General features: G+C 47.7%; 1 protein-coding gene across 4 annotated transcripts in view; it reads left to right on the plus strand.

Moving 5' to 3' along the window:
- Nucleotides 1-17,036, plus strand: part of RCC2 (regulator of chromosome condensation 2) — a 50,650-nt gene that overhangs the window by 22,595 nt on the left and 11,019 nt on the right. For all 4 annotated transcript variants that reach the window (XM_043997513.1, XM_043997515.1, XM_043997514.1 and 1 more), the window contains 7 exons: nt 2,177-2,308; nt 2,697-2,785; nt 6,735-6,849; nt 8,824-8,990; nt 10,288-10,468; nt 11,366-11,471; nt 15,727-15,799. In XM_043997513.1, coding sequence (XP_043853448.1) covers nt 2,177-2,308; nt 2,697-2,785; nt 6,735-6,849; nt 8,824-8,990; nt 10,288-10,468; nt 11,366-11,471; nt 15,727-15,799 — 863 coding nt within the window. The remainder of the gene's footprint in view (nt 1-2,176; nt 2,309-2,696; nt 2,786-6,734; nt 6,850-8,823; nt 8,991-10,287; nt 10,469-11,365; nt 11,472-15,726; nt 15,800-17,036) is intronic.

The raw sequence follows: 17,036 nt of genomic DNA on the forward strand, positions 1-17,036 counted from the left end.
TGACATGACTGGAGGGGGGACCGTGCTTGGGCCTTCTAGGAGTTGATTCTCTTGGAATGATCTTGGAGTGCTTAGGAAGTTAGGTTCTCATCCTTACCCTGTGACTTGGTCATGCAGGCACAGGGACTCATTGTCCCTGTTCCCTTGGCCCAAGGGCTCTCTCCCTTTTTTTGGTATCAGTGATTTGTGAGGGCTATGTGTAGATGGACTTCTTAGCAGAAAAAGTTTTAAATGCATATGATAAAGGCCAAAGGAAAACTTATATTAGAAAATGGTGATATCTATATCAAGTGTATCCATCAATACAGCAAAATATGTGTGTGTATGGACATATGAATATACACACATAAATGGTTTAAAATATCCGATAAAGGAAGAATTGAAATGCACCTTAAATTTTAGTCCTTGGGAGGGCCCTTAGAATTCAGAATATCAGAGCTGGGAGAGCCCTTAGAACATAGAAGGTCAGGGCTGGGGGGACCCTTAGGACACAGTGTCAGAGCCAGGAGAGTCCTTTGGGGTTACATAATCCAACTTTCTTCCCCTTGCCATTTCATAGAGAAAGAAGCTTAAGGCCCAGAGAAATGAAGATATATAGTTAGTGGGGGACCAGTTTCCAGACTCTTCTGGATTTGAAAGAAAGCTCATGGCTCTAGGCCAGGGGTGTCAAACTCATATAGAACTGGGGTCTACTAAACCATATATAAAAGGTATGATATTTTCTATATTTGATTGTATTTTTATTCTCTTATTTCCCAATTGCATTTTAATCTGGTTCAGGTACTTGGGAATGTTGTGGGGCAGGTGTGTTTGATGTCTGCCAGAACTTGACCTTATCTTCTGGATAGCCTAGTGTGGCCTCCAAGGATGGGGACAGGGGCCTGTGGATGGCACTCTGGCCTCGTGGTGGCTGCTTTGTTGAGTCCCCGGGTTACTGGAGCAGTTAAAGGACATAGGAGTTGGCAGGGGATGTGAGCTCCATTTCTGAGGCAGGTAAAGATAAGGGAAGTGACTGGGGTGATCCCAGTGGGCCTTGGGGAGGTTCAGAGCACAGAGCGTCAAAAACTACTGCCCCAAAAAGCTACCTCCTAGATAGAAGCGTGGGAGTGGGTGAGAAGGTCAAGCCCTGGATGTTTCCAGATGCTGTTTGTTTAGATCTGCTCTGCAGATGCTGGCAGGCTGTGATTTTTGTCGTTTCTATATTCATCTTTCTCTGGGTGGGTGGATAGACGGACGGACGGACGAAAAGCCTTCAGTGCTTACTAGGGACAAAGTTTTAAGGATACAAGTAGGAAAGCAAGTTAGCCACTCTGTCAGGGAGCTCCCTCTCCATGGGGAGAGATAATGGAGAGGGGGGTCAGTTGCAGGGCAGGTGGAAAGTCCCTTAGGGTGAGTGGCAAAGCAAATGATGATAATATCTCCTTTAGTGACATTTCCTTTAATAAATAGTTTTTGATGTTGAACTTAATTTCTCTTTCCTTTTTAGGTCATAGGTTCTTAGCCTTTGATCCATACACTTTAAAAATATTGCGATAATGGCTTTTCAGTATAATGTTGTTTTCTTTTGAATTTTGGCTTTTAAAATTTTACGTGTTGTGGGGCAGCTAGGTGGCACAGTGGATAGAGCACTGGCCCTGGAGTCAGGAGGACCTGAGTTCAAATCCAGCCTCAGACACTTGACACTAGCTGTGTAGCCCTGGGCAAGTCACTTAACCTCAATTACCTCTCCCCCCCCCCAAAAAAAAATTTACGTGTTTTTATTAATGGTTTCTGTTTCTTACGTCTCCATAGTATCTCACATGTCCTTATCCTTTCCCCTCCCAGAGAACCATTGTCAGTATAGTTTTTTTTGTAATACTACACAATTTTTAAAAATGTATTTATTAGGCAGCTAGTTGGTGCAGTAGATGAAACACCAGCCCTGGATTCAGGAGCACCTGAGTTCAAATCTGGTCTCAGACACTTGACATTTACTAGCTGTGTGACTCTGGCCAAGTCACTTAACCCTTATTGCAGGTGCCGCTCTCCCTCTTCCCCCCTCATGTATTTATTAACATTCTGAGAAAGGGTCCATAGGGTTCCCAGCTGCCAAAGGGTGTCCATGACACTGAAGAGGTTAAAGACTCCATGATAAAGCCTCCTTTCCTTGTTGGTTTCTTTCTCTTGGTCTTCTCAGGGCGGAATGAGAAGGGGCAGCTGGGACATGGTGATACCAAGAGAGTGGAAGCCCCAAAACTCATCGAAGTGCTCAGCAAGGAAGTGATCGTGTCCGCGGCGTGTGGGAGGAACCACACCCTGGCTCTGACAGGTACGGCAGACCATGGTTTGGGCAGGAGCTGTGTGGTGAGTCAGAAATGGGGCTGTTGTGCTTTCTCCCGCCAGCCAGGGCTGAGGGGCAGGTACTAGTTTAAAGGCCTTGGAAATGGGAAGCGCCTCTACGAGGGTAAAGAGGGGATTTCTCCTCCTCTCCTTCTGTTTGCCAATGGGGACGAGGAGCGTCTTTGTGCACGTTCCCTGCCAGGAGCTGGTAATTCGGGAAAGTATCGGCTTATTCCACCTTGGGAACACTCTGTCTCATTTCCGTCCTCTTGGGCAGATGAGCAGCATGTTCAGTATTTCTGTACTTGAGGTAGCTGTAAGTGGCCTTTGCATTTGGAAGGTTCACTCTCTTCCCATTTTGTTTTATTCCCTCCTAGAAACGGGTTCCGTGTTTGCCTTTGGAGAAAACAAGATGGGGCAGCTTGGCCTTGGCAATCAGACCGACGCTATCCCCAGCCCCGCACAGGTAATTAGCCGTCTCCTTTCTTGTGGCTGATGGATTTGGGGCTTTTTTATACCCTGTTTTGGTTTTGTTTCCCATAAATGGGGCCTTGCTCTCTTGTTTGATGTATTGGCTGACCTCCTGGAAGAAGCCAAACCAGTGTTTGGTGGGATGCAGAATTCGCACCCTGCACTACTTCTCCCTTTGGAGAGAGATCCTACCGATCAGCCTTCAGCTGCTAGGCGGGCAGCTAAGTGGCAGAGGGTCCGCCTCTGACACACTGACCCAGCTGCTCTGGGCAGACGCGGCCCAGCCACAGCAGGTGTTGGCCTGCACTGGTGGTAGTTCTTTTTCCAATGCACGCCATCCGCTAGCAGACTCTGAGATTTCCGGGATGTGAGCATTCTCTCCATTGGTGCTCCTCCATGCCCTTCTCCCATCTCGTGTGACTCCTGGCTGCACGTTTCCAGAATTTCACTGGAAAGGAGGCATTCGGACTTGCAGAGGCCTGTCTCCTTACCATAGGCGGATGGACAGATAGAGATCTTGAGCAAGTCACTTCCCCTCTTTGGGACTCTTACTTCCTTTCCTGGACTGTCGGGGTTGGACTGGATGACCTGAGGCCCCTTGCAGCCCCTCCATCTGTGGTTCTGGGTCCTTGAGGTCTTTCATACCACTTCTCTACTTCTAGCGTGAGGGATCCTGGCTCATTTTCGACTGAGATTGTGGTGTTTCATGATTGGTCTCTGTGTAGAATCCCTGGGATCTTGACTCTAGAAGGTGGTCTTTGTGGGTAGAGATTGGATTTAGTGACAGCAGTGCCCAGTTTTCTCCCATGCATCCCAGCTTCTCCTCGGGCAGTTTTTGACCTTCGTTCATTGTCCATGCCTTGGGCTTGCTTGAGAGAGATACATGTCTTAATGTAGGCAGCATCCATTCTCTTTCTTTTTCTTTTTCTTCTTTCTTTCTTTTATTTGTTTATTATTTTGTTTATTTATTTATTTTGGTGAGGCAATTGGGGTTAAGTGACTTGCCCAGGGTCACACAGCTAGTAAGTGTTAAGTGTCTAAGGCTGGATTTGAACTCAGATCTTCCTGAATCCAAGGCCAGTGCTCTATCCACTGCGCCACTTAGCTGCCCCTCAGCATCCATTCTTTATCCACCATGTGGATGGCTAAGGTGGACATCTTTGGAGTGACCATGACTATTGTTAAGAAGACCACCCCCCTTATTTCTGAGTGCTTTGGGCATTGGTGGTTTCCCCTGGCTTGTCTTTTTCATTTATTCTTTGCTATAGAATTGTTCACCTTCTGTCTTTAATGCTCTTGCTTGCATGCAGGTCAGCCCTGGACACAGGTGACAGAGGAGATGGAAGATTTTCATTTTTAAGTGGGAAAAGAATGTGTTTGGGAGCCATTTTAATTAATGTCCATGCTTTTTTGTTTGTTTGTTTTGTTTTGTTTTGTGTTTTGGGGTTTTTGCAGGGTGATGAGGATTAAGTGACTTGCCCAGGGTCACACAGCTAGTAATGTCAAGTGTCTGTGGTCAGATTTGAACTCAGGTCATCCTGAATCCAAGGCCAATGCTTTATCCACTGCACCACCTAGCTGCCTTGTAGATCTGTTTCTAATTTGAAAATCAGCATTTTAAATAGACCTCAGTCAAGAAACCATTCACTGAGCACCCACCAAGTGCCCGGGACAGTGCTAGGGGCACAGAGACATTTGTGACTTGGTCCTGTCTGCAAAGCAGCTTAGTTGAGTTGGGAAGGAAAGCAGCATTTAGGTAAAAATACAAGCTAATGGGCAGCTAGGTGGAGCAGTGGATAAAGCATCGGCCCTGGATTCAGGAGTACCTGAGTTTAAATCTGGCCTCAGACACTTGACACTAGCTGTGTGACCCTGGGAAAGTCACTTAACCCTCATCGCCCTGCAAAAAAAACCCCAAGCTATTATAACTCACATTGGTGTGGCATTGGGCTTTCCTAAACAAAACAAAACAACAACACCCTTCTGTAATAGGTAGTATAATGTCTCGTGCACATTTTGTAGGTGATGACCTTGGGGCTCAGAGCCCACAGGGAGGGACTGTCCAAACTGGGCCTTTTTTTTTTTTTTAATTTTTTTTTATTTTTTTACGGGGCAATGGGGTTAAGTGACTTGCCCAGGGTCACACAGCTAGTAAGTGTTAAGTGTCTGAGGCCGGATTTGAACTCAGGAACTCCTGAATCCAGGGCCGGTGCTCTATCCACTGCGCCACCTAGCTGCCCCCTAAACTGGGCCTTTTGACACCCAAGCCAGGCCTCTTCCCATTACTTGTCATGCTGGCCTCCCATGAGGGTACAACCTCCAGGCCCAGGGAGCAGCACATACATGGGAAGTGGTCAAAGATAGGAGCTATGGACATAGTTATTTGAACCTTGGAAAGTTAGAAATCTTCAGCCAAATCTGTCAGTGAATTGGGGGGGGGGTAATGGGGGTTAAGTGACTTGCCCAGGGTCACACAGCTAGTAAATGTCAAGTGTTTGAGGCTGCGTTTGAACTCAGGCCTTCCTGAATCCAGGGCTGGTGTTTTATCTACTGTGCCACGTGGCTGCTTCCTGTCAGTGAATTTGAAGAGAACCTTCTACTCTGGATTGTAAACTGTTTGAGGGAAGGTTGAGGACACTGTGTGTCTAAAAGGTATTTAGTAAATTGTGCTTGCATTCCACTGCATTTTCAATCAGTTGCTCCAATCTGGAATCTAGGAGAGAATTGCGGGGCAGGGTGCCTGGCCTTGTTGCTTGTTGCCCACAGTATGACCGGTGGCAAGTCATGCCCTTTTTTTTCTGGGCTGTCTCCTTTCTTCTATAAAATTTGATTTAACTAGGTGACCTCTTTTTTTTTAATATTTAAAAAAAAATGGGGGGGGGCAGTGGGGGTTAATTGACTTGCCAGGGTCACACAGCTAGTAAGTGTCAACTGTCTGAGGCTGGATTTGAACCCAGGTTTGAACTCCTGAATCCAGGGCCGGTGCTTTATCCACTGCACCACCTAGCCACCCCCTAGGTGACCTCTTAAGGTCCCATCTGGGTCTCAAACTATGGTCTTACAAAGTTTGGGTAGGTTGGATCCTGTCCTCCCCATCAGCCCTGCAGAGGGTCCTGGGACATTGAGAAGAGCCTAAAATGCTTTTGATTTATTTACCTTCCTGGGAAAACTCCATGCCCTCACTCTCTGGTTGTCATTTGGTCCTTTTCCACTCCATGGCCTCTTGTTCAGAGGGGTTTTCACATCCTGAAGTAGAGAACACCAGTGACTTCTTCCAGATACCCTGCAGTTCATGGCAGAAGATTCACGAATGGATGGCCCAGTGCCTATTCCTCCTCCCCATTAGCTCTACCTCTGGGGGTGCTGTTTTATTCCTCATTGGTGCCACAGGAGCTAAGAGGTGAGGTCAGACTAGAAGAAATTCTTGGAAAAGGTTTTTGGGTGATAAATTTAAACCCGAGCACTAAAGCAATGAGTTAGTGTTGTTGTTTTTTTAAATTTCTGTGGATTTCACTTAACTATTTTATCTCTCTTGTCCTCTGTGACCATGTTCAGTCCCTCTTTTCTCTTCCTAAATGCCTTTCTTTTCTTTGCACTCTCCTGACCTCTTTCCCCAAGAGTAGTTGGGCCCATTAGGTTCCCTTGATGTCCTTGTAAATTTTTCATGGTCTATTGTAAAAGGGTGAGCAGCCAGTCACACCTTGCCTTCCTTCCCCCTTTCTCTTCTTGTCTCTGCCTTTCTCTTTTCCCTTTCTCTCTCCTCCTCTCTCTTTTTCCTCCCTCTTCCTCTCTTTTTTCTCTCCCCTTCCCCCTTTCTTTTCTCTCTTCCTCTTTCTTTATGCCTTTCTCTTCTCTCTTCACTTTCACTCTTTCTCTTTCCTTCTTCCCTCTTATTCTTTTTCTTTCCATTTTAAAACGGTGCTTGTTGTTGTTTTTTTCCCCAGATAATGTACAATGGCCAGCCAATTACCAAAATGGCTTGTGGGGCTGAATTCAGCATGATAATGGACTGCAAAGGAAACCTCTACTCCTTTGGGTGCCCTGAATATGGTCAGCTGGGTATGGCAACCTTTTCTTTTTAAAAGCTTCTGTTCTCTCCACTGCATATTTTGGACCAGAAGTCAGTGGAGGCTGAACACATGTGCCTTAAGTGTGGGCCATTGATCTCAGATAATAGCCATTCATAACTAAGTGCTCATAAACTTGCAGCAGGAGGGTGTATTGCAACATGAAGTGTGGCGGCTGGAGCTCTCTGCGAAGGGTCCCCCAGCTTTGTTTTTCATCTGTCAGGCCAAGACATGATCTTCTGAAGTTCATTCATGTCCCATTGTGTTTCCTGTCCTGAGCCAGGAGAAGAAAAAGTGGGAACTGAGCTCAGAGTAAGGGAGGTGACACCTTAGTATTTTCTTTCATTTCTCTTCAGTTATTCAGTCGTCTGCCTCATTAAGCAGGACGCTTTTCATCTCAAACATCCCCAAAGAAAAGACCCAGACTGCTGTAAGCCTGTTGCCCAAAGGGTTCAGAACAATAGATAAGATATCCTCAATGCACGGGGTTGATGGACTGAGTACTCTTTGTGTCGACCTCATTCTAAAGTGATCCTCTCGGGCTGGGCAAATTAGGGGTGTCGTTTTCAGACCCTTGATCTAGACCCTTGAGACTGGAGTCGGCCTTCCCCAGACTGTGGAAGGATGTCAGACTACATTTATCCCAATGCCAAGCAGAAATGAGTAAGCAAAAGTGAACTAAAGTGAATTCTATTGGAAGGGGATTTCTAGGAACCAAGACCACCCAGTAGACTCCTTAATCTTTATCTAATGGTCTTTAGCGCTTGACCAAAGTAAGTGTTTCCCTTCCCCCTGTCAACACCCACTGCTAAGGAAGACCTGCCAGTGGTGTCATCCCAAACAAACACCCTTCCTTCAGTATTCGGTCCACAGACTATATGGGGAGCACTCAGGTAGGTGCTGGGGGGCGGGGTGGGGAGCACGAGACCCGGGCCATGCCCTCACCCAGCTTCTAGTGACAAGATAGTAATGGGCAGATGGTGAGAGGTGTGTTGGAAAGCAAATGTCTGCCTTAGGTGTGGGGGCAGGGCCATTACCAATGGTAGCATTTGAGCCTGACTTCAGAGAATCCTCTGAAATGCAAGGAAAGTGGGAGAGGGGGTAGCAGGAGAGAGGAAGAGAGAGAAGGAATGGGGAAGGTAGCATACAACCAGGTCATTGAGGGTACAGAGATGAGTTTCCTGGGAAGATATTGATCCCCTCCAGGCAGTGTTGTGTGGTAATTGGTCCGGACCAAGATGGTGGCATTGGGAATGGAAGAGCTGATGGGTGCCAGAGATAGGAGGGTATTGTGATTGAGTTGGGTATAAGAGGTAAGGGAGAGGGCAAAGACAGAAGAAACCCAGAATTTACATGATACTCAGTTGACTTTCCTTCAGGAAAAAATTAATCTGTGTGTTTACCTGCTCTACAAACGGTTATTTTCTGATCATCCAAGCTTGCTTGGAGATACTTTGGGGTTCCAAGCATATGCACTTGGTCTTCATGACCAAATCTGGAATGAGTCTCTTTCTTTGGCCAGCTGCTTTGGATAAGTCCTTATTTTGGATGATCCTTGGGGCAGACGAGTCAAAGATGTGGCCATTAAAGGGCCTCCTGTATGGGGAGTGAGTCGGAGCAGCCTTTTTTTACATCTCCCCAGCCTAAGGGTGGGGCCGCCTTCGTGAGAGTTAATGTCAGCCATTTATTAAATGTCTGCTCTCAGCCACTGGGGATGTGGAGACGGAAGTGAAAGGATCTTTGCCGGCAGGGAATTTATTGTCAATTGGGGAGACGGAATGCACACCTCTTAAGTCAGGATCAATATAAGCACTCAGTAGAGGTCACCTGCCTGCTCCCAGTCACCTTGCATTCCCTGGTCCACTGAGTCTGTTCTGCCCCAGTTAATAATGAAAAATGGGGCCATTGTTGGTCTCTTTTGCCAAATGCCACTGCTTTTAAATCTCGGCTCTCTGTGTTGTGGCAGGACACAATTCTGACGGGAAATTCATTGCCCGGGCTCAGAGGATAGAGTATGACTGTGAGCTGGTCCCCCGTCGGGTCGCCATCTTCATTGAAAAGACTAAAGATGGACAGATTTTGCCAGTCCCCAATGTGGTGGTCCGAGATGTAGCCTGTGGCACCAATCACACGGTAAGATTGCCCCCTCACCCCCTTTTTTTCTTTTGGCATCATCACTGTGGGAGAATTAAATTGAAACAAGTGAATCGTGGTTCATAGCATTCTATATATTGGTTCTGTGAGGAAGCAATCCCATGAGGTATCCTTGATGTTGGACTAATCAGAAAACCACATGTTGTTAAGAGGGCCACTAACTCATCTTAGGACCAACTCACCCCAATTTGACCACCTCAGGCTCCTTTTCTCTATAGCTAGAAGAGGGAATCTTGGGGGTCTTAAGTTGAACCACCCCTCATTTAAAGACGAGGACGCAGATACAGAAAAGAAGATGAATATACTTGCAAGGGACAAAGTTAGGATTTTTATCCAGCCCCTTCTCTGACTCCAAATGCAGTGTTCTTTTCGGTGTGTCAAACTGGGTGGGGTAAATGTCTATGGTTTCCTAAATTAGTTAGGCCGTGGAACTCCTGGGTACTTGACATAAGACTGAGCCCGTCATAACATGGGGTGGAGGAACAGGGTCCGCATGGAGCCCTGTCGGTGTTGGCGTCTGAGGACCTGGGTTTGAATCTTACCTGTTTCTTAGTCTCTGCTTGATCTAAGTCAGTTGACATTTGAAAAACGAGGGGGTTGAGCTGTGTGCTTTTCGAGGTACTTTCAGCTATGAATCTTATCATCTTGTGAGCCTCCGTGTTAAAGGGGATGTACATATTTAGGGCAGTCTTGGCATAAAAGTAGGTTTTTCGGAGAGCCTTTGCTTTTCATCACCTAAATTTCTTGCACGTTTTATCACTAGGTTGGTTTCTGATTAGTGGTGATTTATGACACAGTAATCAGTCTTTCCAGGAAGAGGTTAACCAGGAAGGTACATGGGGTTCCCATGGTGCTCTGTGTGGTGTGGTGTGTGCTTTTCAAGAAGGATCCTGGGAGGGCTGGGCCCTTTGCCCTGTTGCTCTGCTCCTTCTGCACTTTAATCAATATCGTAATATGAAATTGATTGTTACTTTGCTGTCTGGAGAGTAGGAGAAGGGAAAGCCATGTGACTTTAAACAATTAAGATGAGAGGAGAAAATAGGCAACTTGGCAGCGGAAAATAGCTTATTGTCCTGGGCTCCATGTGTCATCTCAGTGCATACGGTCCTGTCTCGTTGGCCTCCCCCCCCAAGGGGCTTTGGCTTCTCTTCTGGACTCTTCTGTCCTACCGGGATCCCGAGACAGGGAATAATCGTTCTTTTGGGAGCTTGTCTCTTCAGTTGGTGACTGACCTTCTGATTTTAGCTTTTGGTTCTCTCCCCTTTTGTCTACACAGCTGGTTCTAGACTCTCAGAAACGCGTTTTTTCCTGGGGGTTTGGAGGGTACGGTCGGCTGGGCCACGCAGAGCAGAAGGACGAGATGGTCCCGCGTCTGGTGAAGCTCTTTGATTTCCCGGGCCGTGGGGCTGCACAGATCTACGCTGGCTACACCTGCTCCTTCGCCGTCAGCGAAGTTGGTTAGTGCCGATTCTTCCTGGTTTTGAACCTTGGGTTTGAAGGGATTGAAAACAAGATAGTTTTGCCTTTTATAACCCAGTGCTCTGGCAGGGGGACAAACAGACAAGAGGCAGAGGTTACTGGACGACCTTTCTTATGTTTGCCTAAAGCAGGTTCGCCCTGAGGGGCTTTGGGGTGTTTTAGATAGAAAGCCAGGAGGGCACGAATTTAGGTCCTACTTTTGACAGAGGTCTTAGCACACAGCATTGTTGGGGCTGGGAGGGCCCTGAATTAGAACACAGACTGTGCCCTTAGAACCTAGAATGTCAGGGCTGGGAGGGCCCTTAGAACAGAGAAGGTAATTCAACCCTCAGTTATGCTGTACATTGTCATTGTATTGGTATAGGAAGTTTCCTCTTGTAATAGTTCTCCATGCCAAAGAAATCACAGATCTAGTCTTTGTTCTTCCTTCCTTCCTTCCTTCCTTCCTTCCTTCCTTCCTTCCTTCCTTCCTTCCTTCCTTCCTTCCTTCCTTCCTTCCTTCCTTCCTTCCCCCCCTCCTTCCCTCCTTCCTCTCTCTCTCTCTCTTTCTCTCTCTATCTATGTAACCCATGCTTTGTCATTTGGTAGCAGTATCTTTCACAGTCAGCCCTGCTCTTTGGATTAATCATTTCAGGGCCTTTTATCTGTTGCCTACTGGGTGTAGCAAGAAAGCCCCAAACAGACCCGGCCCTCACAGAGCTCATCCTCTGCTCCTGGGCTGGACACCGTGTAGAGAACAGGTGTGCTCAGGGCCGGCAGGAGGAACTTAGATTTGATAGCTCGCGACTGGACCTGGGCCTCTTCTAGTTTCTTCATTGCCTGGAGAGGATTTCCCTTACAGAGAGTCCTGAGGCCTTTTTGTGTCTTTCCTTCAGGTGGCCTGTTTTTCTGGGGTGCTACCAATACATCTCGGGAGTCCACCATGTATCCCAAAGCTGTCCAGGACCTCTGTGGCTGGAAAATCAGAAGCTTAGCTTGTGGGTAAGTGATCAGTGGGACGTAGATGCGGTGCGCTTCTCTCCTCTCTTCCAGAAGCACACCACACACGCTGTGTTCTGGGTTACCTAATGGGATCAATCTGTCAATTAAAGCACCTACTATGGACCAGGCACTTCTTAACCTTAATTTTGTATTGTGTATCTTTTGGGTGGTCATAGGTGGAGCGTACGGGTCACTTCTTAAGATAGAAGTCTAAAGGCAGCAACTCTATTGAAAGCAATTTTAAATATAGTTAGAATATTTATTTCTGTATTTGAGCTCCTTGGGAGTCTCTAGTAATGAAGTCAAAGGAGATGAACAGTTTAGCTATCTAGAATGTCACAGCTCTGCCAACAGTATATTAGTGAACCTGCCATCTCATGGAGACTTAGGACTAATCCACCGATATCAAGACCTTTTTTTTGTCATGTGAAAACTGGAAACTTTAGGGATTAACTAAGTTTCAGGCTTTCATTTGCTCATCATACTACCAGGCCAGGGCAGAGAACAGCCAATTACTCCAGGTTGTAGGTTCATATTATAGAAATAAAGGCCTTGTCTGGAAAAATCATTTTCAAAGGAAAAAGAAAGGTCACTAACCCCACATTAAGAGCCCCTAGCTATGTGGTCTTGGGCAAGTCAACCTCCTCCTTAGGACACAGGATGTCAGAGCTGGGACGGCCTTAGAACACAGGATGTCAGAGCTGGGAGGGCCTTAGAAGACAGTGCAGCAGGGCTGGGAGGGCCCTCAGAACACAGGATGTCAGGAGGGACCTTAGAACACCAGATGGCAGAACTGGGTGTGCCCTTAGAACACAGGATGTCAGGGCTGGGAGGGCCTTAGAAGATAGTGCAGCAGGGCTGGGAGGGCCCTCAGAACACAGGATGTCAGGAGGGACCTTAGAACACCAGATGGCAGAACTGGGTGTGCCCTTAGAACACAGGATGTCAGGGCTGGGAGGGCCTTAGAAGATAGTGCAGCAGGGCTGGGAGGGCCCTCAGAACACAGGATGTCAGGAGGGACCTTAGAACACCAGATGGCAGAACTGGGTGTGCCCTTAGAACACAGGATGTCAGGGCTGGGAGGGCCTTAGAAGATAGTGCAGCAGGGCTGGGAGGGCCCTCAGAACACAGGATGTCAGGAGGGACCTTAGAACACCAGATGGCAGAACTGGGTGTGCCCTTAGAACACAGGATGTCAGGGCTGGGAGGGCCTTAGAAGATAGTGCAGCAGGGCTGGGAGGGCCCTCAGAACACAGGATGTCAGGAGGGACCTTAGAACACCAGATGGCAGAACTGGGTGTGCCCTTAGAACACAGGATGTCAGGGCTGGGAGGGCCTTAGAAGATAGTGCAGCAGGGCTGGGAGGGCCCTCAGAACACAGGATGTCAGGAGGGACCTTAGAACACCAGATGGCAGAACTGGGTGTGCTCTTAGAACACAGGATGTCAGGAGGGACCTTAGAACACCAGATGGCAGAACTGGGTGTGCCCTTAGAACACAGGATGTCAGGGCTGGGAGGGCCTTAGAAGATAGTGCAGCAGGGCTGGGAGAGCCCTCAGAACACAGGATGTCAGGAGGGACCTTAGAACACCAGATGGCAGAACTGGGTGTGCCCTTAGAACACAGGATGTCAGGGCTGGGAGGGCCTTAGAAGACAGTGCGGCAGGGCTGGGAGGGCCCTCAGAACACAGGATGTCAGGAGGGACCTTAGAACACCAGATGGCAGGGCTGAGAGGGCCTTCAAACACATTATCAGAGCTGGACAGAACCTCAGAACCTGAGAGGTTAATCCTGAAGCCCTGATAGAGAGGAGACCCTCAGATATATCCCTGGGGGCACTTGTATAGGGATGTGATACAGAAGATGAGCCAGCAAAGGACCTGACAAGGCGTGTCTATGCAGGTAGTTGGGCCCAGAGATCATCAATGCTCAGAGCATCTCCAAGGCAGGGAGGAGGAGGAGGAAAACCTAAAAAGGAGACTATATCCAGGAAGCAAGCAGGGTTAAATGCCATAGGAAGGTCTATGGATGAGAATCACGAGGAAAGGTCATTAGTTTCAGCAAGATTGGCAGCCCGGTTGTGAGAGGTTAAGAAGTGAGTGAGATCTGAGGACTCCGATGCCGTGGGGTTAGGTAGCTTTTCTTTATGCATTTGGCTGTGAAAGAACAGATAGAGGAAGATGCTTGGATGGGATGCTAGGGTCTGATGGGGATTGTGAAGGGATAGGAGTCTTCTTTCTGTTTTTATTGGTACTGGCGAAAAGCTGGGAGATAGGGAGAGATTTCAGATGATGGTGAGTGGGGCTACCGCAGGGGCACTTTATTGGGGGGGTTCAGGAAAGGATGGCATCAAGGATGTGTGTATGCGAGTGCGCGCACACGGGGTGGTTACCCCTTGTATCAGAGATTGGAGGGTTAAAGGGATGGTGCTCACAGTAAAATTTCTAGTTAAGTAAAAGACCAAGTCTTCTTCAGACTTGGGGAGGGGGAAGCTTGAAGGAAGAAGAGAAGGTTTGGAACAGCTGAGGGAGGATGGATTGCCTTGCTGCTGTGAGGCCTAGCTTCATTACATGACATGTGTCAGTGATGGACTAAGCATAGTTCGGTGACCCCTCGGTTATATTTCTTTTTTTGGGGAGGGGGGTGAGGCGGTTGGGGTTAAGTGACTTGCCCAGGGTCACACAGCTAGTAAGTGTTAAGTGTCTGAGGTCAGATTTGAACTGGGGTCCTCCTGAATCCAGGGCCAATGCTCTATCCACTGTGCCACCTAGCTGTCCTTTGCAGCATTTGTATCCCCGATACCTAGTATAGTGTTTGTATTTAATTAATGTTGATTGAATTGAAAATGGTGAGCTTGAGCAACAAGTTTAGAAAGAGGTCACCATAGGGAGGGAGGAGGCTAGGGTTGGATGAAGAAAATTGCAGAGTATTCTCAGTATGTGTGTGATGCCCTGTCACGTGTGCTAAGATGGCTCCATCCTGGGGGTTGACATCGTGTAACTTGGGAGGCCCCAGGCGTTTGAATGGTCTGGTTCCCTGCGTCTGTGCCCTAAGGCTGTGGTGGCCTGTCACGCGTGTAACTTAGGACCTAGAGCCAGGAAAGTGCCAGTTCAAATTTGACCCCAGATACTTATTAGCTGAGTGATCTTGGGCAAGTCACCTCATTTCTGTCTGCCTCCATTCCTCAGTTAGAAAATGGGGATATCATATTTACCTCAAGGCTCCTTGTGATGATCAGATAAGATAACATGTCAAATACAAATGCTGGCTCTAGGATGTTCTAGGATGTTTGTTTATTTTAGATTTTGTTGATGCTTTTTTAAAAATCTCATTTTATAACATTCCTCCCCACTCTTCTCAGCCATCCCTTGTGGGGGAAAAAAAAAAGATAAAAGAAAAGCAATTTAGCAAATTGTCAGACCATGTCTGACAGTCTCTGCCATGCTCTGAGAGGCATGCTGTTTTTGTTTAGGGGGACCTAAAAATAGACCTAAAAATTTCCATTTTTAGAGGAAATAAAAATCGGGAATACTTCTAGAAGACCCCTTTAGGCTTTTCCTTGTATGGTGGGAGAAGAGAATTCAGGGGAGGGTTCACATCCCGCTCTAGCACATTCACTGGCTAAGGCACTCTACCCTGGTACCTGTTTACTTCTGCATCTGGAGCATGGATATAAAAATAGGCCCTACTTACAAGATGCAAGTGTAGAAAAATTGGGGGTTGGTTGGGCTTGGTGGTGCGTGCCTACAATACCAGCTCGGGGAGGTTGAGATTGGTTGTTATCTTGAGCTGGGGAGCTGGGGGCTGCTAAGCCCATTGGGCCGCTGCAGGAAGCCTGGCACTGATGTGGCGAGTCCTCCAGGAGTTGGGGGACTTGCAGGCTCCCTACTGAGGGGCGACCTGATCCTGGTTAGAATGGAGGTTGTCGATGTTGGGCGTGGGTCCCTATGGGCTGCTGTCTTCCAGCCTGATGTCAGAAAAAAGAAGAGACAGGGAAAGAAAAATCACAAAAACCAGACTAGGATGCTGTTAAGTATTGTTGTGCCTTAAATGTTTTCCCTTTTTTCTTGGAACACTCAATCCTGCTGTTGTTGATCATCTGAAATGCTGAGATGGAAATGGGATTGTGGTGCCGTGCCCCTGACTGGGTCTCAAGGCTGGCAGTGTCCTCCATAGCTTCCCAGAAGGCCCCTGGGGCAGGGGCATTGAAAGAGGCCTTCAGACCGGCAGTGACCATCTCTTTCTCTGTTTTCAGGAAGAGCAGTATTATCGTGGCTGCGGACGAGAGCACCATAAGCTGGGGCCCCTCCCCAACCTTTGGTGAATTGGTAAGAAGGTGACATCCTCACTGGTGGGAAGCTGGGGCCAGGGAGGGCAAGGGAAGGGTCACGAGAGCCACCCAGAAGGCTTTCTGTCTCACTTGCTTCCTGGGCTTCAAGTCCTCCGTCCGCCACCAACTCGCTGTGTGACACTTTGCGTTTCCTTGCCTAAAAACCGCGGTGGGTGGGTGAGAAGGCCCTTCTTTCCAGTTCTTAGGCTCTTAGGCTCTGGTCTTCACATCACTTGTATCTAAGGACCCCCCCCTTTTTCTTGAAGCAGTCATTTACTCAGTAAACAGACATTACTGAGGGGCCTTGTATGTGCCCAGGCCTGACCCTGAGGGCTTCTGCAGCATCCTTCATGCAGGGCCTCTGTCGCATTAATGGGATGGGACAAGGGGAGGCCATGCTGAGCAGTCAGTGTTGGATTCAGAGGCAGGAATGCTGCCGAGTTAACGCCTTGACCTCTGCTACCATCTTGGTGTCCCCGGGTCAATCATTTAGCATCTGTGGGTTCCAGGCTACTGCTTAGGATGCTTTATTTGCTAAGTCTTAGATTGCTTTCTGACCTGCTTTGGTATAGAAAGGTGCCGCACAAGGACTTTGCCTCCACGCTGACAAGCAACAAGCATTTGTTACAGGCCAGGCAAAGAGGCTTTAAGCACAAAGAATTCTCTTTTGCATATTTCTGGGTATTAAGGCCTTGGCCCACGTTGGTCTCCAGATCTACAGAGTGCGAATTCATCTATGGCCAAGTGCTGCTCCTGGTCAATATTTGCCTTCAAAGGGAGTAGTGGGAGTAGTGGGTGAGACCAAAGCCATTTTGACCAAGTCAATTCACGCCAAGTTAGGATTTCCTAAAGATCAGTTACCCCTAAACCGCATAAAATATTTTCTCCTGTGGCCAGGGACATCTCCGAGTCACCCATATTGCACTCCCATGTCTCATGCCCTCTTCTCCCCTGACAAGTAGTGGGTCATTGTTGTCTCTTCCTTTTGAAACTTAGAGTTCACACTTTTCCAGGCCCATCAAAGCCTTTTTAGATGCCAAGCCCCACTAGTACTGGCAGGGAAGGCAACATTAGCAGATGCCACAGAGTTGGTGGCCTTTTAGACAGTCTCTTGGGAGGTCCTTCACTTTACTAAATTGGCTTTTGTTTTGTCTTCTCGGTTTTTTTTTTTTTACTCTCAATTACACGAGTGATTAGGGCAGTGCTAATGGTTCATCATTTTCCTGATTCTGTCC

Source organism: Dromiciops gliroides, chromosome 3 (assembly GCF_019393635.1).
Source record: "Dromiciops gliroides isolate mDroGli1 chromosome 3, mDroGli1.pri, whole genome shotgun sequence".
NCBI lineage: Eukaryota > Metazoa > Chordata > Mammalia > Microbiotheria > Microbiotheriidae > Dromiciops > Dromiciops gliroides.